The sequence below is a fragment of the Chiloscyllium plagiosum genome, unplaced genomic scaffold (assembly GCF_037043375.1).
Source record: "Chiloscyllium plagiosum isolate Xiang-an unplaced genomic scaffold, Cpla_swu_hap1 HiC_scaffold_4, whole genome shotgun sequence".
In the NCBI taxonomy this organism is placed as follows: Eukaryota; Metazoa; Chordata; class Chondrichthyes; order Orectolobiformes; family Hemiscylliidae; genus Chiloscyllium; species Chiloscyllium plagiosum.
The window spans coordinates 76,974,315-76,996,749 of record NW_028270142.1 but is presented as its reverse complement, the minus strand read 5'-3'; the positions used below and the strand labels follow the sequence as shown (position 1 = coordinate 76,996,749).

The 22,435-nt window shown below is 41.6% G+C and overlaps 1 protein-coding gene across 7 annotated transcripts in view; it reads left to right on the top strand.

Annotated features, from left to right (window-relative positions):
* LOC122549101 (lipoxygenase homology domain-containing protein 1-like) overlaps positions 1 to 22,435 on the top strand; it is a 326,386-nt gene that overhangs the window by 188,505 nt on the left and 115,446 nt on the right. For all 7 annotated transcript variants that reach the window (XR_015756989.1, XM_087986387.1, XM_087986386.1 and 4 more), the window contains 3 exons: positions 1,302 to 1,483; positions 1,692 to 1,778; positions 11,312 to 11,450. Coding sequence is in view for 6 of the 7 variants with exons in the window: in XM_087986387.1 (XP_087842513.1) it covers positions 1,302 to 1,483; positions 1,692 to 1,778; positions 11,312 to 11,450 (408 nt within the window). In the remaining variant the exon portion in view is untranslated. The remainder of the gene's footprint in view (positions 1 to 1,301; positions 1,484 to 1,691; positions 1,779 to 11,311; positions 11,451 to 22,435) is intronic.

Sequence of the window (22,435 nt, the reverse complement as noted above, 5' to 3'; positions counted from 1 at the left end):
TGGAGTACTATGAGCAGTTTTTGTCACCGTTTTTATGGAAATATATAATTTCATTGAAGGCAGTTCAGAGAATGTTCACTAGAACAATCCCTGATATGGAACAAGTATATTATGAACAAAAGCTAAACAGGTTCGTATAATTTTACTGTACAGAGGACTTGTGCCCAATATGTTGGTTCTCCTGCTCCTCAGATGCTGCCTGACCTGCTGTGCTTTTCCAGCACCACGCTCTTGATTTTGACCCATCCTATCTATACTGACTCCCAAAAGAACTACCCAGCTAGTCCTATTGTCCAGCACTATCTCCGTAATCACTGAAATGCATGTCGTTCAAATATATATACAGCTCTCTTTTGAAACCTCGTATGAATCTGCTTCCACCACTCTCCCAGGCAGCTAATTCCAAATCCTAAGAATTTTGAGTAAACAAGTTTCTCCCCATCTCACTCCCAGCTCTCTTAATGACAGTCTTGAAATTGTGCCACCTTGTTACTGACATATCAACCAGTCCAAACAGAATATCCTTTTCTACCTTGTCAAAATTGCTTCTAATTTTGAACACCTCCATATGGTGGGATTCTACATATTGGGGTTTAGAAGAATAAGATGTGATCTCACTGAATCATAGAAGATATTTAGGTTGACATGGTAATTACTGAGAGGATGTTTTCCCTCTTGGGAAAGTCTAAGACTCAGGATAAAGGGGTGCTAATTTTAGACTGAGCTGAGAGAAATTTCTTTACTCAGAAAGTTGGGAATCTTTGGAACTCCTTGCCACAGAGAACGGTGGAGGCAGAGACTTTGTGTATATTTAAGGCTGTGATTGATTCTTGATCAGTATGGAAATCCTGGGTTATGGGAAAATGACAGGAAAGTTGTCATGAGAAATATGATTCGACTCAATGGAGGAGCAGGCTCAGAGGGCCAAACCGACCTAGTCTTGCTAGGCCATAGCAGATAGCAGCTCAGAGTCAACCACTTATTCTGAATCTAGAGTCACTTGTTGGTTAGACCAGATAAGCATGACAGATTTCCTTTTCTGAAGGACTTTTTGGAAACCAGACTTTTTTTTACAACAATTATAATTAATCATTATAATTCCACACATTAATTGAATTTAAATTCCTCCAGCTGTTGAAATTGAACCCATATCCCACATCATTAGTCCGAGCCTCTAGGATACTAGTTCAGTGATATTGCAATAATGTGACCATATGTATTCCATGTGATAATGTTACTTTTTGCTAAGCTTTGTTATTTTTTAATGAGATTTTGGTTTTTTTTACTGTTTCTGTTGCTAGGAATCTCTAAGTTGAACGCTGCTTCTGAGAATTGGATAGTGGTGACAAAGACGGGTGATTCGGGTACCAATGCCAATGTTTCCATGTGGGTATATGGTGATAAAGGTATGGCAGGACCGTTGAGGCTTCTGAAAAGCAATAATACCAATATCTTTCTCCCAAATCAAAGTGATGAATTTCAGGTAATCCCATATAACTCTCTCCTTGCTCAAACTTCCAATGCTCGTAGTTGCTCAAAGCACTTAACTATTTCTTTGGAGATTATCAAAATTCATTTCAATTTATTTTCTTAATAAAGAAGTATATTTTGCTAGTTAAAGAGCTGCTACAGTGCTCTGCTCTATTGTTTATCAGCTTAAAAAAACTAAGTAATATGCTTTCAATCTTTAGGTCAGTATGGAAAATGTTGGCCATATCTACAAGATTCGCATTGCACATGATAATACAAGTACAAAACCTCACTGGAAGTTGGATAAGGTACATTGTGCATGACAAAAATTGGATTTGGGAAGGGCTTTTGCAATTTTCTTAGTTACTAAGATTATTATTTACATATGTATAACTTATTTCAAAATAAGTTATTGGTATCTTACCTGATACAGCAAATTGGCTGTTAAAAAATCACTCCCTGAAATAAACCTATGGCATAACATTTGAGAACTAGATTCTCCTACTGTGTGACATGCTAAAAGTTTCTATTTTAGCAGATAGAATTCCTCTAAAGGTTTATGACATCATAAAGTGTATACAGCCAAAGGACACTTAGAAAATGCCCTTGCTACACATCTTGCTAGTGGGACAGCCTGCCTCTCCACTTTTGCCATTTTATTAATCTCACTTCCATTTACCTCCAGCTATGCTTGTATCAGAATGTATAATATATAAAGATGGATGGTTGTGGAGCCTTCAGATCCCAGTTCATAGAGCCAAAGAGATGTACAGCAAGGAAACAGACCCTTCGGTCCAACCCATCCATGCCGACCAGATATCCCAACCCAATCTTTTCCCACCTGCCAGCACCCAGCCCATATTCCTCCAAACCTTTCCTATTCATATATCCTTCCAAATTCCTCTTAAATGTTGCAATTGTCCAAGCCTCCACAACATCCTCTGGCAGCTTATTCCATACACGTACCACCCGCTGCGTGAAAACGTTGACCCTTAGGTCTCTTTTATATCTTTCCCCTCTCACCCTAAACCAATGCCCTCTAGTTCTGGACTCCCCGACCCCAGGGAAAAGACTTTGCTTATTTACCCTATCCATGCCCCTCATAATTTTGTAAACCTCTATAAGGTCACTCCTTAGCCTCCGACGCTCCAAGGAAAACAGCCCCAGCCTGTTCAGCCTCTCCCTGTAGCTCAAATCCTCCAACCCTGGCAACATCCTTGTAAATCTTTTCTGAACCCTTTCACATTTCACAACCTCTTTCCAATAGCAAGGAGACCAGAATTGCATGCAATATTCCAACAGTGGCCTAACCAATGTCCTGTACAGCCGAAACAATGACCTCCCAACTCCTCTACTCAATACTCTGACCAATAAAGGAAAGCATACCAAATGCCTTCTTCACTATCCTATCTACCTGCACTCCAAGGTCTCTTTGTTCAGCAACACTCCCTCGGACCTTACCATTAAGTATATAAGTCCTGCTAAGATTTGCTTTCCCAGAATGTAACACCTCGCGTTTATCTGAATTAAACTCCATCTGCCATTTTTCAGCCCATCTGGTCCAGATCATGTTGTAATCTGAGGTAATCCTCTTCGCTGTCCACCACACCTCCAATTTTGGTGTCATCTGCAAACTTACTAACTGTACCTCTTATGCTCACATCCAAATCATTTATGGAAATGACAAAAGGTAGAGGGCTCAGCATTGATCCTTGTGGTACTCCACTGGTCGCAGGCCTCCAGTCTGAAAAACAGCACTCCAAACCACCCTCTGCCTTCTACCTTTGAGCCAGTTCTGTATCCAAATGGCGAGTTCTCCCTGTATTCCATGAGATTTAACCTTGCTAATCAGTCTCCCATGGGGAACCTTGTTGAATGTCTCACTGAAGTCCATATAGATCACATCTACGGCTCTGCCCTCATCAATCTTCTTTGTTACTTCTTCAAAAAACTCAATCAAGTTTGTGAGACATGATTTCCCATGCACAAAGCCATGTTGACTATCCCTAATCAGTCCTTGCCTTTCCAAATACATGTACATTCTGTCCCTCAGGATTCCCTCCAACAACTTGCCCACCACTGAGGTCAGGCTTACCGGTCTATAGTTCCCTGGCTTGTCTTTACCGCCCTTCTTAAACAATGGCACCACGTTTGCCAACCACGAGTCTTCCGGCACTTCACCTGTGACTATCAATGATATAAATATCTCAGCAAGAGGCCCAGCAATCACTTCTCTAGCTTCCCACAGAGTTCTTGGGTACACCTGATCAGGTCCTGGGGATTTATCCACTTTTAACCATTTCAAGACATCCAGCACTTCCTCCTCTGTAATCTGGACATCTTGCAAGATATCACCATCTATTTCCCTACAATCTATATCTTCCATATCCTTTTCCACAGTAAATACTGATGCAATATATTCATTTAGTATCTCCCCCATTTTCTGTGGCTCCACACAAAATCAGCCTTGCTGATCTTTGAACGGCCCTATTCTTTCCCTAGTTACCATTTTGTCCTTAATATATTTGTAAAAACTCTTTGTATTCTCCTTAATTCTATTTGCCAAAGCTATCTGGGCGGCACGGTGGCACAGTGGTTAGCACTGCTGCCTCACAGCGCCAGAGACCCGGGTTCAATTCCCGCCTCAGGCGATTGACTGTGTGGAGTTTGCACGTTCTCCCCTTGTCTGCGTGGGTTTCCTCCGGGTGCTCCAGTTTCCTTCCACAGTCCAAAGATGTGCAAGTCAGGTGAATTGGCCATGCTAAATTGCCCGTAGTGTTAGGTAAGGGGTAAATGTAGGGGTATGGGTGGGTTACGCTTCGGTGGGTCGGTGTGGACTTGTTGGGCTGAAGAGCCTGTTTCCACACTGTAATGTAATGTAATCTAATCTAATCTCATGTCCCTGTTTTGCCCTCCTGATTTCCCTTTTAAGTATACTCCTACTTTCTTTATACTCTTCTAAGGATTCGCTTGATCTATCCTGCCTATACCTGACATATGCTTCCTTCTTTTTCTTAACCAAACCCTCAATTTCTTTAGTCATCCAGCATTCACTATACATACCAGCCTTCCCTTTCACCCTGACAGGAATATACTTTCTCTGGATTCTTGTTTTCTTATTTCTGAAGGCTTCCCATTTTCCAACCGTTCCTTTACCTGCAAACATCTGCCTCTAATCAGCTTTCAAAAGTTCTTGCCTAATACGTCAAAATTGGCCTTTCTCTAACTTAGAACTTCAACTTTTAGATCTGGTCTATCCTTTTCCACCACTATTTTAAAACAAATAGAATTATGGTCGCTGGCCCCAAAGTGCTCCCCCACTGACACCTTCTCTCTTGTTTCCATGCCTTATTTCCCAAGAGTTAGGTCAAGTTTTGCACCTTCTCTAGTAGGTACATCCACATACTGAATCAGAAAATTGTCTTGTACACACTTAACAAATTCCTCTCCATCTAAACCTTTAACACAATGGCAGTCCCAGTCTATGTTTGGAAAGTTAAAATCCCCTACCATAACTACCCTATTATTCTTACAGATAGCTGAGATCTCCTTACAAGTTTGTTTCTCAATTTCCCTCTGACTATTGGGGGGGTCTATAATACAATCCCAATAAGGTGATCATCCCTTTCTTATTTCTCAGTTCCACCCAAATAACGTCCCTGGGTGTATTTCCAGGATTATCCTCCCTCAGCACAGCTGTAATGCTATCCCTTATCAAAAATGCCACTCCCCCTCCTCTCTTGCCTCCCTTTCTATCCTTCCTGTAGCATTTGTATCCTGGAACATTTAAGCTGTCAGTCCTGCCCATCCCTGAGCCATGTTTCTGTAATTGCTATGATATCCCAGTCCCATGTTCCTGACCGTGCCCTGAGTTCATCTGCCTTCCCTGTTAGGCCCCTTGCATTGAAATAAATACAGTTTAATTTATTAGTCCTACCTTGTCCCTGTTTGACTCACTTCTGTTCTCAGCTGTACCCGTCTCAGATCAATCTCTTTCTTCACTATCTCCCTTGGTCCCACCCCCCCTCCCCCCACCTTACTAGTTTAAATCCTCCCAAGCAGTTCTAACAAATTTCCCTGCCAGTATATTAGTCCCCATCCAATTTAGGTGCAATCCGTCCTTCTTGTACAGGTCACTTCCACCCCAACAGGGATTCCAATGATCCAAAAATGTGAATCCTTCTCCAATACACCAGCTCCTCAGCCATGCATTCATCTGCTCTATCCTCCTATTTCTGCCCTCACTAGTTTGTAGCATTGGGTGTAATCCAGATATTACTACCCTTGAGGACGTCCTTTTTAAATTTCTGCCTGACTCTCTGTAATCTCCCTTCAGAGTCGCAACCTTTTCCCTTCCAATGTCGTTGGTTCCAATGTGGACAATGACCTCCTGCTGGCCCCTCTCCCCCATGAGAATATTCTGCACCCTCTCAAGAGACCTCCTGGCACCAGGGAAACAACACACCATTCTGCTTTTTCGCTGCTGGCCACAGAAACGTCTGTCTGTACCTCTGACTACAGAATCCCCTAACACAATTGATCTCTTGGAAGCCGACGTACCCCTCGTTGCATTCGATCCAGTCTCAATACCAGAAACTTGGCTGTTCGTGCTACGTTCCCCTACATTTTCCAAAACAGCATACCTGTTTTAAATGGGTATATGCACAAAAGACTCCTGCCCTAGGTGCTGACCTCTCTCACCCCTCCTGGAGTTAACCCATCTACGTGACTGTATCTGAGACTTTCCCCCCTTCCTATAACTGCCATCCATCACATACTGTTGCTGTTGCAAATTCCTCATCGCTTTTATCTGTCTCTCCAACTGATCCACTCGATCTGATAAGATTCGCATCCAACAGCATTTATGGCAGATATAATTCGCAGTAACCCTTAAACTCTCTTTAAACTCCCACATCTGACAAGAAGTACATATCACTGCAAAGGCCATTTTTGCTCCTTCACAATCTACAGACCCAGAAAATAACACCATCTTATTCCTCTACAAACACTGCCCCAGGTTAAATTAATAGCTATGGCTTATATTTTAAGTTTAATCAAGAGACTTATCTCCAAAAACATATAATTAAGAAAGAATCCACTATACTGACTACTGCACCTTTCTCTTGGACAAACTTAAAACAACAATTAACTTATCTAATTCTGTGCTGTGAACTTCGCCCAACAGTTCCTCCAAGATTAGTTTTGAATTTCACTGTTTGTTAATTTTCCCAGATGCACTCCGATGTCCAGCGATACATGAATTCAAACAGCAAAGGTGGTAACTGTGCAGGTTCCCTCTCTCCTCCTGTCTCTTCTCTCCTCTCTCTCCTCTCTCTCCTCTCTCTCCTCTCTCTCCTCTCTCTCCTCTCTCTCCTCTCTCTCCTCTCTCTCCTCTCTCTCCTCTCTCTCCTCTCTCTCCTCTCTCTCCTCTCTCTCTCTCCTGCACTGTCCTCACCACGTGCTTCCTTTCTCCCATTTAAACTGCTGTTGGTTTGACTTTTTTTTCCAAAGTTCCAAAACAATGCAACAGCATATAAAACAGTAATTACTGCTCCTGGAATTTGAGGAAATCACCTCCAGCATCTGAAATACCTCAAAAACAATGAGCAGCTCTTACAGCCAGAAATTTTTCCCGTCCTCCATCTTGGATTACCCAGAAGTTCAAAAAGTCCATAAGCAATTAGAATGAGCAGTTCTGCTTTAGTCCTCCCTCTTATACCTTCTACAAATCTTTTCATTGAGACTGTTGCATTATAATAACTATTGCAGATTTTGTACTTCCCTCACATACTCTAATCTAGCATGCTTGTATTTTCATGGCATAACCATCAAATCTTAGATTAGATTAGATTAGATTCCCTATAGTGTGGAAACAGGCCTTTTGGCCCCACAAGTCCACAGCGACCCTCCGAACAGCAACTCACCCAGACCCATTGCCCTACATTTACCCCTGTCTAATCCACCTAACACTGTGGGCAATTTAGCATGGCCAAAGAGCTGTTTCTGTGGCTGTTGATATGACTTCAAGACAGTTTGTTACCTCCCTGGTCTTCAGTTCTCGGGTATCACGGAATAGGTTAGGGTGAATGGCCTGAAGTCATCTTCCACTTAGTGCTAACGACAAAGGTGGTCTTGCATAAGAATTTAAAAAGTTTTGAGAAGATTTATAGCTCAGGTTGAGGTTTTGGAAGTAGGTTTGCTCGCTGAGCTTGGAGGTTCATTTCCAGATGTTTCATTACCTTACTAGGTAATATCTTCAGTAGGCCTCAGGCAAAGCAATGCTGAAAATTCCTGCTTCCTATTTATATGTTTGGGTTTCTTTGGGTTGGTGATGTCATTTCCTGTGATTATTTCCTGTGATGAAGTCACTTCCTATTCCTGTTCTCAGCGGGTACTCGATGTGTTTGTTGATAGAGTTCTGGTTAGAATGCTATGCTTCTAGGAATTCTCGTGCATGTCTTTGTTTGGCTTGGTCTAGGATGGATGTGTTGTCCCAATCGAAGTGGTGTCCTTCCTCATCCATATGTGAGGATGCTAGTGAGAGAGAGTCATATCATTTTGTGGCTAGTTGGTGTTCATGTATCCTGGTGGCTATTAACAAACACTACATTGGACAAACAGGCATTGCTTTACATGAGGCCCACTGAAGATGTTACCTAGTAAGGTAATGAAACGTCTGGAAATGAACCTCCAAGCTCAGCGAGCAAACTTACATCCAAAAGAATTTTGGAAGCTAGGTCAAAAATTAGCTAACAGCATCTCTAAGCAAGAAATCCCTTAATTGCTTTGGGTACCATGATTAAGTGAGTACAGAATTTGAAAGACAGCTGGATACATGGCTGGAAAATTGTATAGGAGGAAGGCACACAACAGATTTGGGGAAGTTACTGGCCACGGATTCAAAAACATAGTTACGATATGGATGCAAAATTTACACGAGGGGTTTGAAATAAAGGGTAATCATTAATGGGTATTTTTCAGGCTGGAGGAAGGTTTATAATGGATTTTCACGGTTCTTCAATATTACAATCCCATGCTTTTCTTGATCTATACATATATAAATGATCTAGATCTTCCTGTGCAGCTGACAGTTTCAAACTTTGCTGATGACACGTAGCTTTGGAGAATTAGAATCTGTGAGGAAGGCAGTGTAGAACCTTAAAAGGATGCTGATGAGTTGGTGGACTGGGCAGGTAGTTGGAAGATAGCGTTCACTGTCGAGAAGTGTAAAGCGATTCGCTTTTGTATAAAGATAATGGTGATGGCATAAAATAAAGCACACTATTTTATGGGTTATACAAGAGGAGAGAGATAGATATCTATGTACTAAGTCACTAAAGATGGCAAGACAGGCAGAAAGAACTGTGAACAAAACGTATAGTATGCTAGGCTTTATTGATAGAGACATCGTACAAGTTAGGGAGATTTTGATGAGTATATAGGACACTTATTAAACCTGACCTGGAGTATCGTAGACAGGTCTTCTGGGTGCTGCATCTAAGAAGAATGTGAATATATTGGAGAGAGTGCAGAAGATATTTACAAGGCTAAGAGGAGATTTGATACAATATTTCAAAGCATCAAGGGTTTGAACAGAGTAAATTGGAAGAAACTGTTCCCAGCCATAAAAGAATCAAGAACAGAAGGCATGATTTTTGTGATTTGCAAAAGAAACAATGTGATATGAGGAAAACCAAAATCTCACAGCGACTGGTCAGGGTCTGGATTGCACAGTCGATCAGTATAGTGGAGGCATATTCAATCGAGGCAATCAAGGATACATTAGATGATTATTTAACTATAAATAATGTTCAGGGTTAGGAGAAAAAAGCAAACACTCAAAATGCCCAGGTGCAGACATGATGGGCAAATTGACCTCCTTCTGTACCATTATACGTATCATAAGAATACATTATTCTGTTTCATTTCTTCTATGTTTGGGTAATGTTACCTTTTGACATTTCAAGAAATGTTACATTTAGTTGTTGTGGTTCTGTTCGCCGAGCTGGAAGTTTTTGTTGCAAACGTTTCGTCCCCTGGCTAGGCGACATCATCAGTGCTTGGGAGTCTCCTGCGAAGCGCTTCTTTGATGTTTCCTCCGGTGTTTATAGTGGTCTGTCCCTGCCGCTTCTGGTTGTCAGTTTCAGCTGTCCGCTGTAGTGGTTGGTATATTGGGTCCAGGTCGATGTGTTTGTTGATGGAGTTTGTGGATGAATGCCATGCCTCTAGAAGTTCCCTGGCTGTTCTCTGTCTGGCTTGCCCTATGATAGTAGTGTTGTCCCAGTCAAATTCATGTTGCTTGTTGTCTGCGTGTGTGGCTACTAAGGATAGCTGGTCGTGTCGTTTCGTGGCTAGTTGATGTTCATGTATGCGGATTGTTAGCTGTCTTCCTGTTTGTCCTATATAGTGTTTTGTGCAATCCTTGCATGGTATTTTGTACACTACATTAGTTTTGCTCATGTTGGATGTTGTTGTTGTTCTGCCTCACCAGAACGAAGGACCCGATACCCAACATGAGCAAAACTAATGTAGTGTACAAAATACCATGCAAGGACTGCACAAAACACTATATAGGACAAACAGGAAAACAGCTAACAATCCGCATACATGAACATCAACTAGCCACGAAACGACACGACCAGCTATCCTTAGTAGCCACACACGCAGACAACAAGCAACATGAATTCGACTGGGACAACACTACTATCATAGGGCAAGTCAGACAGAGAACAGCCAGGGAATTCCTAGAGGTAAAAACAATGACTGCAGATGCTGGAAACCAGATTCTGGATCAGTGGTGCTGGAAGAGCACAGCAATTCAGGCAGCATCCGAGGACAGGCAAAATCGACGTTTCGGGCAAAAGCCCTTCATGAAGGGCTTTTGCCCGAAACGTCCATTTTGCCTTTCCTCGGATGCTGCCTGAATTGCTGTGCTCTTCCAGCACCACTGATCAGGGAATTCCTAGAGGCATGGCATTCATCCACAAACTCCATCAACAAACACATCGACCTGGACCCAATATACCAACCACTACAGCGGACAGCTGAAACTGACAACCAGAAGTGGCAGAGACAGACCACTATAAACACCGGAGGAAACATCAAAGAAGCGCTTCGCAGGAGGCTCCCAAGCACTGATGATGTCGCCTAGCCAGGGGATGAAACGTTTGCAACAAAAACTTCCAGCTCGGCGAACAGAACCACAACAACGAGCACCCGAGCTACAAATCTTCTCTCAAACTTTGTTACATTTAGTTTCTAAATCAGTTCAAAATTTACAAATTATTTTTGTGCATGCACATTTATAGTACTGCTTATGCATTAACAATTGGCTGATCCATTTATTTGAAACATAAGAAGCTTCTATATTCCCTTCTCTTCAGTTGCTGATCTCCTTCACCAACCTGTGATGATCCAAGCAGTCTCCAGCAATGATCTTTTATTACTTTCACACTTTCAAGCAGATACCTGTGAACCTGGCCAGCTTCAGGATGCTAAAATTGAGCAAGAATTTACAATCAAATATTAATATTAAATTTAGTAAGACCTCAACTTATTCAACATTTCCACTATGCCTCTGCAATCAAACTCAGTTTTGTCCTCCCCCACCCCTAAATATTTGGAGCCTATGGTAATTCTTAGAAAGATAAGTCTTGGTAGAAATACCATTTCTGTAATTCATATTATTTACATGAATGATAAAGAAATTACAGCTGGTGAGCACAGGACTGGAATTCCACAGCTACCAATTGGTACAATATTAGAAAAGTCATGTCATGTTGTTAAATGCAGGATGAATTTTATATTTAAATATATCCATTGAGATACATTTTTATTCCAGGTATTGATGAAATGTGTAAATAGCGGAAAGATTTTGAACTTTAATGCAGATCGATGGTTATCGACAGAACATGATGATGGAGATGTTGTGCGTGAATTTCCTCTTATAAGAGAAAGTGATGGGCAGCCAGTCTATCCAGGTATGGTAATTCCCATTGAACTAGTTAACAGTGTTTTGCCAGCTAATGAAAATATTAGCTGTTTGAGAATTTCAATTTTTTGAAATTTCACACATCTAATGAGAATTTAAACTTAGAATCATAACCATTTTAATGCCCATTGCATGGAATGACAGACAAATATGAATTTATTATATGTTTTTACTATCCAGTTGCTTAATAATTAAATCTTGATGTAAAATCTTTCTTACTAGTATCATTATTCTTTTCTCTTAAACGATGGACTGAAATGGAACATAGTACAATATGTGTTTGCACATGACAATTGGATCAGATTTGAGAAAACTAACAGTATTTTGGGCAACTTGTTCCTGTCTATTGACTTCTAAGTTTCTCTCCACATTCGGCTGCATGCACCCAAAACACTTGAGAGAGATTGGTTGTTGAATGCCTTATATAAATTATTCAGTGAGTGATTTTTAAAAACATTATCACCACAGTCAAAGAGTACTTTAAGACTGTGCTCTTGTTGGAGAGAGATAAATGATAGTGATTTCACCTGAGGGTCAGGCAAGGTGTAAAGTTGATTATGAGGTCACTTCATGATGGCCTTGGGTGGTACAGGAATTGAACATGCGCTATTAGCATCACTTTACTTACCATCCATCCATCCCAATGAATTAACCGATTCCAACGAGCAATGTTAACATCGTGATGGAATCTGCAATTTTGAATCTGGCTTTAGCTGAAAGAGAAACAAAAACTTAAGGTTCTTGGGAAAACTAAAGTTAGAACAAAAACTAAAAAGAAAACTTTAGATATTTAGGTAAACTGAAGCAATTTGGGACAATCAAAAGTCACAGAGCAATTTGAGATCAGGACAACAGTGGAAAGAGGCAATACAAAGGTTGGATCAAGGAACAGAGATAAAGGAAAATAAGGTTACCGTTGCTGTTTCAGTTTTGTTTAAAGGTACATTTATATGGCGTCAATGTTACTTGCCAATTGTTATTCTAAACCTGGATATTACCCAGATCTGCATTTTGAAATGGACTGCTTTGTACAATCATCAGTGAACATTTCCATTTCAAACCTTAAAGATACTGAGTAGGTCATTGAAGCAGCTGAAGATAATTGGGCTGAGGACACTACCCTGAGGGATTCCTACAGCTATATCCTGGTGCTGAGGTGACTGACCTCCAATCATAATTCTTTGTGGCAGGGCAGTTTTCCCCCAATTTCCATCGACTTGGTTTTGCTAGGGATTCTCGACGTTACACCCAATCAAATGTATCCCTTAGTACAGAGCATTCACTCACCTCTGGAATTCAGCTGTTTTCTCCATGTTTGAACCAAGGCTGTAATGAGGTGAGGAGATATAACTTCAGCATAACTCAAACTGGGCATCATTGCACAGCTTATTGCTGAGTGCTGCTTGGTAGCACTGTTGATGACCCCTTCTATCACTTTACTGATGCTTTGAGAGTAGACTGATGGGATGATAACTTGCTAGTTTGGACTGTCACACTCTTTGTATGTGGACATACCTGGTTGTGGACTCATCCGGTTGAGACCTCAATTTTAAGATCCCCTGGTGATCACTTTTATTGATACAGTAATGGACAGGTGCGCCTGTAACAGGCAGATTGAGGATGACGTCATATATATTTTCCCTATTGGTTCTCTCAAGACCTTCAACTAATTGAAGCAGCAATATCCTTTAGGGCTCAACCAGCTCAGTCAATAGTGGTTCTACCCAACCATAATTCGTGGTGAGCATCCATTCTATGCACTTGCTACCCCTGTTTCCTGCAAGTGCTCTTCAACATGGAGGAGCATTGATTTTCCCATGGAGAGATTGGGGTTTTTTTGGGAGGTAGGAGAATAGTATGTGATATTAAGCAGGAGGTTTCCTTGCCCATGTTTGACCCGATACCGTGAGACTTCAGATTTAATGTTGAAGACTCTTAATTAATTTCCTTCCTGACTGAATACCATAATGCTGCCACCTCTGCTGGATCTGTACTTCTGGTGAGACAGGACAGAGACGACCTGTGCCACTGTACTGTGTACAGTCATGATGTGACTACGTGTAGCTTACACTAATTGTTGATGTACTTTCTCCTTTCCCCATTGTATTCTCTGTTTGAAGAGATGGGGCTCTTAGCTGAGATAAGCTTGGAGAAATGTGCGTAATCCAACATAGATGCTTATCGCCTGCCCTTGTAACTGACATCTACTCTTACTCAGTGGTGAAGTCTGGAGCACTTGGTGAAAACCCAAATATCTGACTAATGGGCTCACTGACTTGAGATTGTCTGACCTGGAATGCACTCAGTAGCAGTTCTGTTGCAGTGCACCTGTAAAGAAATTTGTTCATTTGAGGATTTGTCATTAGTCATCTCCAGTAGCTTCAGCTGCACATGTGAAAGTCTGGAAAGATGGAATACATAAATAAATATTTGTCTTAGCAAGATTAAAAAGAAAAGTTGCAAGTTATTGTTATGTTTATAATAAGAGCAGCATGGTGGCTCTGTTAGCACTGTTGCCTCAAAGCGCTAGAGACCCGGGTTCGAATCCTGCCTCGGACGACTGTCTATGTGGAGTTTGCACATTCTCCCTGTATCTGCATGGGTTTTTTTTGGATGCTCCAGTTTCCTTCCTCAATCCAAAAATATGCAGGTTAGAAGAATTTGCCATGCTAAATTGTCCATAGTACTCAGGGATGTGTAGATTAGGTGTATTAGTCTGGGCTAAATGTAGGGGAATGGGTCTAGGTGAGCTACTTTTCAGAGAGTTGATGTGGATTTGTTGGGCCGGAGGGCCTGTTTCCATGCTGCAGTGATTCTATATATTAATTCTATAATTGCAATGGTTATTAATTTGCGGATGGCTTTTATTTAATTATGTCACAGGTAGCAAGGAATTTCCTATCTATCCATTTGTGATAGCCAAGAATGCGAAACCTTCAATGATTTCCATTGAAGTTAATTAATAAAACTGAAATTTCTGAAAAGCAAGGATGTTTTACCTGAAACAAGTGCATATTAACCAAACGTAATAGTTCTGAAAAGGATCAGTATTTAATCCTGCATTTTTGTAGTTAATATTTATTTACCAAGTGATCAGCTATGATGTGCAATCTACTGCAACTCTTCACTTCCAGAAGGAAAATCTGAAGAAGAAAGAAAGAATAAGCTGGCTACACATAAACACAATGCTGCAGCTTTTAACTATCCAGTCTATGAGTAGGCTTCCTCTGGTTCGCTCCTTTTTCACATGATGTCTACAGAATTCGCTAAACAAAAGGTCCTTTTACCATTTTACCCAGTAGATTGCTGAGGATGACAGTCATGGGGAAGATACATGAAACTATGTGAAGATGATGATGACAAGTGGCAGTGTTGAATTGTTAGATTGCAGTGTGAGGAAGTCTATTGAAAGAGAAGAATTGATGGACATGCAAGTAGGTGTGAGAAGTTATTGAGATGAGATTGCAGAGAATGGAATAGGATCGTGAGTACTAAAAGTCATTTGTCATTATATTCATCTTTCCTGATCCGGATTGATTAATGAAATGCATCTTATAAAGAACTCAGAGCAACACTCCTGTTTCTGGCCTTCTCTGCAACACCCCTGCCGTCTGTGTTTCAGCTTATGGTTTCTTCCTTCATTTACTTTGGAAGATATTTTTCTTCTCAGTAGCACATCCAGGGCAGTGTTAATGACATGATCAGAAGCCTGAGAGCTTGTGGACTCAATTTTGACACTTCCAATTTTCTTATTGCTAACACCAACCCCTTCAACCTGCAACATTGGATTGTTACTTTATCTACTAGATTTGAAATTCCATCATTCATGCCTAAATCACATCTGCAGCCACTAGTTGGTTGGGAAATCAGGAAGGATTATTTTAATGGGATGGCTGCAATTGCTTTAAAATCTCTTTTAAAACTTTCTGAACTCCCTACAGCTGTGCTTCTGTGAAATGTGAGTTTAAAAGTTGAGCACATTATAATAGTATAAAGACTCATACTTGCAACTAATAATGCCATCACACACATCTGTTCAGATCTTTTCTATTCAAGTGCAAAATTTGGATTTTTTTTATTGTTAAACAGAGTTCTTGAATGATGTGTGTGTTTTGGGTTACGTCTTCACCAGCCATGATCTGATTGAATTGCAGAATAAATTCTGCTCCCATGTCTTACCTTAATAAAAGTTGTTTTAGGTCTTACACTAGAGGGATTGATGATGGAAATATCTTTAAGGGAAATTAGAAAGTAACAGTAGAAAAAAACTGAACCATCCTTAATGGAAAGGCCAGAAAGTCCAGTTGTGGGTGGAGCAACCATGTCAGTCCAAAGGAAGCACATCTCCGTTGTGGCAGCAGGGTACCACAAACTGAAGCATTAAGACCCTGTAAAAATAACCTGTTGGGTATATAGACTTTGGTAAATCTTTTCAATAACTGAAATCTCTGACAGCAAAAGCCAATTTTCAACATGTTTGATGAATAGGAACTAACCTTTTAGAACTTGTCCTGGCCTAGATGACTGCAACAAAATAAAGGCATGATTGTTACTGCTGAGGTATCTCACATACACTGCATTAATCTGATCTGTAGTCCAGCATGGTCTGTGCTGTGGTGGAATGAAAGACTCACCTAATGAATATATTTCACCAGGTTACTCATGAATGCTTAATTGCTAGATGTCTGCCATCATTAAAACCTTGTCATAATAAAACCTAAAATATGATACACTTTCATTCTGTTAGACCATTTACTTGCTGTTCTCAAAACAGCTCTAGCACATTTTTTCAGACCATTGAACTTGTTTTCTATTGCTACATGGATGTAGCCACATATGTTAACATATTAATCTGTCGTTTCTCATGCACAGTGCACATTGAACTAAATAAGAGGGTTCTCAACCCGAGAAATGGTTGCTTCCTTTGGCTGCACCTTCTCTAGCTGCACATTTAGACTTACTTTAGTGAAGGACAACTTCACTATTTGCATCTGTAAAATGATCTCATATCAGGAAATCGTGATTCAAGTAACATGACATTCTAAATACTGTTGGATTCCAAACCTATCATTACCATTACCATAGTTTCTTCTTGCAGTTTCTGTCTGGACTATATTTAAATTTTTTCTTTAGGTTATTTCCTTTAATAACCAGGCTGTACAGCATATTCTTCAAGTTTAGAAATGCAAGTTAACTACAGCTGAAAAATTGGCAATTCTGTAGTGGCCAGTTTTACAAAAGGAAGGTAAAACATTCACAAACAAAAATAGAAGTTGCGATCACCTCTCATTTTTTAAAATTCTTGAGAATATAGGCCCAGTATGAGATCTTCCTAGGATAATGGCACCATCTTGTGAACAAGTCTGGTGAATGTTCATTGCATTCTCTCTACGACAATAATATCTTTCCTAAGGTAAGGTGACAAAAACCATGCACAATACCCCAGGTGCAGTCTAACCAATATTCTATAAAATTGAAACAAGACTTTACTACTTCTGTTCTCAAATTGCCTTATGATAAAGTTTAACATTTCATTAACTGTCCCAATAATTTTGACCTGCCTGTTGGCCTCCAGTGACTTATTGACAAAGTCTCTTTGCAATCTACACTTTCCAACCTGTCACCACATAAGAAATACTATGTATATCTGTTCTTCTACCAATGTGGATAACCTCTCAGTTTTCAACATTAACTTCCATCTATCATGTTCTTATCCAATCTCTAAACCTTTCTATGGCATATTGTCCCTACCTATTACATTCAATTCTCCTTACAATAAATTATGCCATTACATTAGCTTTCTTCATTACTTGCTGTAGCTGCATATTAGCATTTTGTGATTCAAACACTTGATCACAGAGTGCTCTGCAATATCTCACCATTTAGCTAATATGCTTATTTTGAAATTCTTTCTTCCACAATTGACAATTTCCCCACATTATGCTCCATTTGCCAGATCTTTGACTACTCACTTCATCTATTGCTATCTTTTTGTACCCTTTTTCTTTCCTTTACACAACTTTCCTACTTGGTTTTGTGTCATCACCAAATTTGACAAATATACTCTAAATCCATCCTTTCATCCAAGTCACCAATGTAAATTGTAAACAGTTGAGGCCCCAGCACTGTCCCCTGTAGCATGTCACTTATTACATCTTGTCAATTTGAAAAAGGCGGGTAAGTGGAGTTAAAATGCCCATCAGCCATGATTGAATGACGGAGTGGACTCCGATGGGCCGAATGGCCTTACTTCCACTCTTATGTCTTATGGTCTTATGGTCTTATTTGGATAAGCACATGAATGAGAAATGTTTGGAGTGATATGTACCAACTACAGGCAGAGAGGACTAGTTTAGTTTGTGATTATGGTTGGCATGGATTGGTTGGAACAAAGGATTTGTTTCTGTTTTGTACGATTCTATCTTTTTAAATTTCCATTATCAGTACTCTTCACTGATTGTATACATAGCACCAATATTTAGTTTGTTAACTTTTCTGTTTTAAATATATATATATAGAAACTCTTTCTATCTATTTTTATACTTATGATTAGAGTTTTATTTTTTCTCTCCTTATTAGTTTATTAACCATTCTTTTTTGGTTGTCATATTCCCTCCGGTCTTCTGATCTGCCACCTATGTTTCTTTTTACTTCACTGGTGGAACATGGGCATCGCTGGCTAGCCAACTTTTATTGGCCATGCCTAGTTGCCCTTGAGAAGGTGGTGCAGTCTTGGAATGCTCCAGTCCATTTGCTGTAGGTCGACTCATAAGTCTATTTGGGAAGGGATTCCAAGATTTTACCCCAGCAATGGTGCATATATTTTCCAGCTAAGATGGTAAGTGGCTGGGAGGTGGTATTCCCACATATCTGCTGCTATTGTCCTTCCAAATGGATGTGGTTTAGATTTGGAAGTTGTGCTATAAGGATCTTTGGCAAATTGAGAATTAGAATCCTTACAGTGTAGAAACAGGCCATTTAGCCCAACAAGTCCACTCCGGCCCTCCAAAGAATATCCCACCCAGACTCATTCCCCTACATTTATCCCTAACTATCCCTGCCGATTACACTTGCAGGAAGTGCACCCATCTCCAGCTCCTCCAAGACCGTGTTAGGGAACTGGAGCTGGAGTTGGATGAACTTCGGATCATTCGGGAGGCAGAGGGGGTCATAGATCAGAGTTATAGGGAAGTAGTAACTCCAAAGATGGCAGATAGATGGGTGACAGTGAGGGGGACTGGGAGGAAGCAGCCAGTGCAGGGACCCCCTGCGGCCGTTCCCCTCAAGAACAAGTATACCGTTTTGGATACTTGTGGGGGGGATGACTTACCAGGGGTAAGTAACGGGGCTCAGGTCTCTGGCACGGAGCCTGTCCCCGTTACTCAGAAGGGAAGGGTGAAGAAGAGCAGAGCAGTAGTAATTGGGGACTCGATAGTTCGGGGCACAGATAGGCGGTTTTGTGGGAACGAGAGAGACTCACGTTTGGTATGTTGCCTCCCAGGTGCAAGGGTACGTGATGTCTCTGATCGTGTTTTCCGGGTCCTGGAGGGGGAGGGGGAGCAGCCCGAAGTCGTGGTCCATATTGGCACCAACGACATAGGTAGGAGGAGTGCCGAGGATGTTAGACAGGCTTTCAGGGAGCTAGGTTGGAAGCTCAGAGTTAGAACGAACAGAGTTGTTGTCTCTGGTTTGTTACCCGTGCCACGTGATAGAGATTCGAGGAATAGGGAAAGAGAACACTTAAATGCGTGGCTACAGGGATAGTGCAGGAGGGAGGGATTCCGGTTTTTGGATAACTGGGGTTCTTTCTGGGGACGGTGGGACCTCTATAAACAGGATGGTCTACACCTGAACCTGAGGGGCACCAGTATCCTTGGGGGGAGGTTTGCTAGTGCTCTTGGGGGGGGTTTAAACTAACTCTGCAGGGGCATGGGAACCCAGATTGTAGCTTCAGGGTGCAGGGCCTGGAGTGTAGGGAGGTTAGGAACATGGCATCAATTTCCAAGGAGGGTGTCTGTAAACAGGAAAGTGGCTTGAAGTGTGTATACTTCAATGCAAGAAGTATACGAAATAAGGTAGGTGAACTTGCAGCGTGGGTTGGTACCTGGGACTTCGATGTTGTGGCTATTACGGAGACATGGCTAGAACAGGGACAGGATTGGCTGTTGCAGGTTCCAGGATTTAAATGTTTTAGTAGGGTCAGAGGTGGGGGTTAAAGAGGGGGAGGTGTGGCATTGCTTGTCAAAGATAGTATTACAGTGGTGGAAAGGACGATGGATGAGGACTTGCCATCTGAGGTAGTTTGGGCTGAGGTTAGGAATAGGAAAGGTGAGGTCACCCTGTTAGGAGTCTTTTACAGGCCTCCTAATAGTCCTAGAATCATTGAAGAAAGGATAGGGAAGGTGATTCAGGAGATGAGTGACAGTAATAGGGTGGTTGTTATGGGGGACTTTAACTTTCCTGATATTGATTGGGAAAGCTATAGCTCAAGTTCGTTAGATGGGTCAGTGTTTGTTCAATGTGTGCAGGAGAGTTTCCTGACACAATATGTAGACAGGCCAACAAGAGGTGAGGCCATACTGGATTTGGTTCTGGGTAACGAACCAGGCCAGGTGTTAGAATTAGAGGTAGGTGAGCACTTTGGGGATAGTGACCATAATTCGGTGATTTTTACTCTCGTGATGGAGAGGGATAAGTGTGTACTACAGGGCAAGAGTTATAGCTGGGGTCAGGGAAATTATGATGCGGTGAGGCATGACTTAGGATGTGTGGCTTGGAAAAGTAGACTCCAAGGCAAGAGTGTAAATGATATGTGGAGCTTGTTCAAGGAGCAACTATTGAGTGTCCTTGATAATTATGTACCTGTCAGGCAGGGAGGAAAGGGTCGTGCGAGGGAGCCGTGGTTTAATAAGGAATTGGAATCCCTTGTTAAATGGAAGAGGGCGGCCTATCTCAAGATGAGACGTGAAGGTTCAATTGGGGCGATTGAGAGTTATAGGGTAGCCAGGAAGGACCTGAAGAGAGAGCTAAGAGCAGCAAGGAGGGGACATGAAAGGTCCTTAGTCGGTAGGATTAGGGAAAACCCTAAGGCTTTCTATAGGTATGTTAGGAATAAAAGAATGACTAGGGTAGGAATAGGTCCAGTCAAGGATAGTAGTGGGAAGTTGCGTGTGGAGGCGGAAGAGATTGGGGAGACACTGAATGAATACTTTTCTTCAGTATTTACTCAGGAACAGGGCATTGTCGTCGATGTGAATACTGAGTCACAAATAAGTAGAATGGATGGCTTTGAGGTATGTAGAGAAGAGGTGTTGGAAATCCTGGAAAAGGTGAAAATAGATAAGTCCCCTGGGCCTGATGGCATTTATCCTAGGATTCTCTGGGAAGCAAGGGAGGAGATTGCAGAGCCATTGGCCTTGATTTTTATGTCCTCTTTGTCTACAGGAGTAGTGCCAGAAGACTGGAGGATAGCAAATGTGGTTCCCTTGTTCAAAAAGGGGAGTAGGGATAACCCTAGTAACTATAGGCCGGTGAGTCTCACTTCTGTTGTGGGCAAAGTCTTAGAGAGAATTGTAAGGGATAGGATTTATGCACATCTGGATAGGAATAATGTGATCAAGGATAGTCAGCATGGTTTTGTGAAGGGCAGGTCGTGCCTCACAAACCTTATTGAATTCTTTGAAAAGGTGACGAAGGAGGTTGATGAGGGGAAAGCGGTAGATGTGGTATATATGGATTTTAGTAAGGCGTTTGATAAGGTTCCCCATGGTAGGCTACTGCAGAAAATACGGAGATATGGCATTGAGGGTGAGTTGGAGGTTTGGATTAGGAATTGGCTGGATGGAAGAAGACAGAGGGTAGTAGTTGATGGCAAAGTTTCTTCATGGAGTGCCGTCACTAGCGGTGTTCCGCAAGGATCTGTTTTGGGACCATTGCTGTTTGTCATTTTTATAAATGACCTGGAAGAGGGGTTAGAAGGTTGGGTGAGCAAGTTTGCGGATGATACGAAAGTCGGAGGAGTTGTTGACAGTGAGGAAGGATGTGGCAGGTTACAGCAGGATATAGAGAAGCTGCAGAGCTGGGCAGAAAGGTGGCAAATGGAATTCAATGTAGCTAAGTGTGAGGTGATTCACTTTGGGAAGAATAACAAAAAGATGGGGTACTGGGCTAATGGTCGGATACTTGGTAGTGTGGATGAGCAGAGGGATCTTGGTGTCCATGTACACAGATCTCTGAAAGTTGCCACCCAGGTAAATAGTGCGGTGAGGAAGGCATATGGCGTACTGGCTTTTATTGGTAGAGGAATTGAGTTCCGGAGTCCTGAGGTCATGATGCAGTTGTATAAGACTCTGGTGCGGCCGCATCTGGAATATTGTGTGCAGTTTTGGTCGCCATACTATAGGAAGGATGTGGAGGCACTGGAACGGGTGCAGAGGAGGTTTACCAGGATGTTGCCTGGTATGGAAGGAAGATCGTATGAGGAAAGACTGAGACACTTGGGGCTGTTTTCATTAGAGAAAAGAAGGTTTAGGGGTGACTTGATTGAGGTGTACAAGATGATTAGGGGGTTAGATAGGGTTGACAGTGTGAACCTTTTCCCGCGTATGGAGTCGGGTATTACAAGGGGGCATAGCTTTAAATTAAGGGGGGGTAGATATAGGACTGAAGTTAGGGGTAGGTTCTTCACTCAGCGAGTCGTAAGTTCATGGAATGCCCTGCCAGTAGCAGTGGTGGACTCTCCCTCTTTATGGGCATTTAAGCGGGCATTGGATAGGTATATGGAGGATAGTGGGTTAGTATAGGTTAGGTGGGCTTGGATCGGCGCAACATCGAGGGCCAAAGGGCCTGTACTGCGCTGTATTCTTCTATGTTCTATGTTCTAACTCATGCACCTAACCTGTATATCCATGAACACTATGGGCAATTTAGCACATTCAATTCACCTAACCTATGCATCTTTTGGTTTGTGGGAGG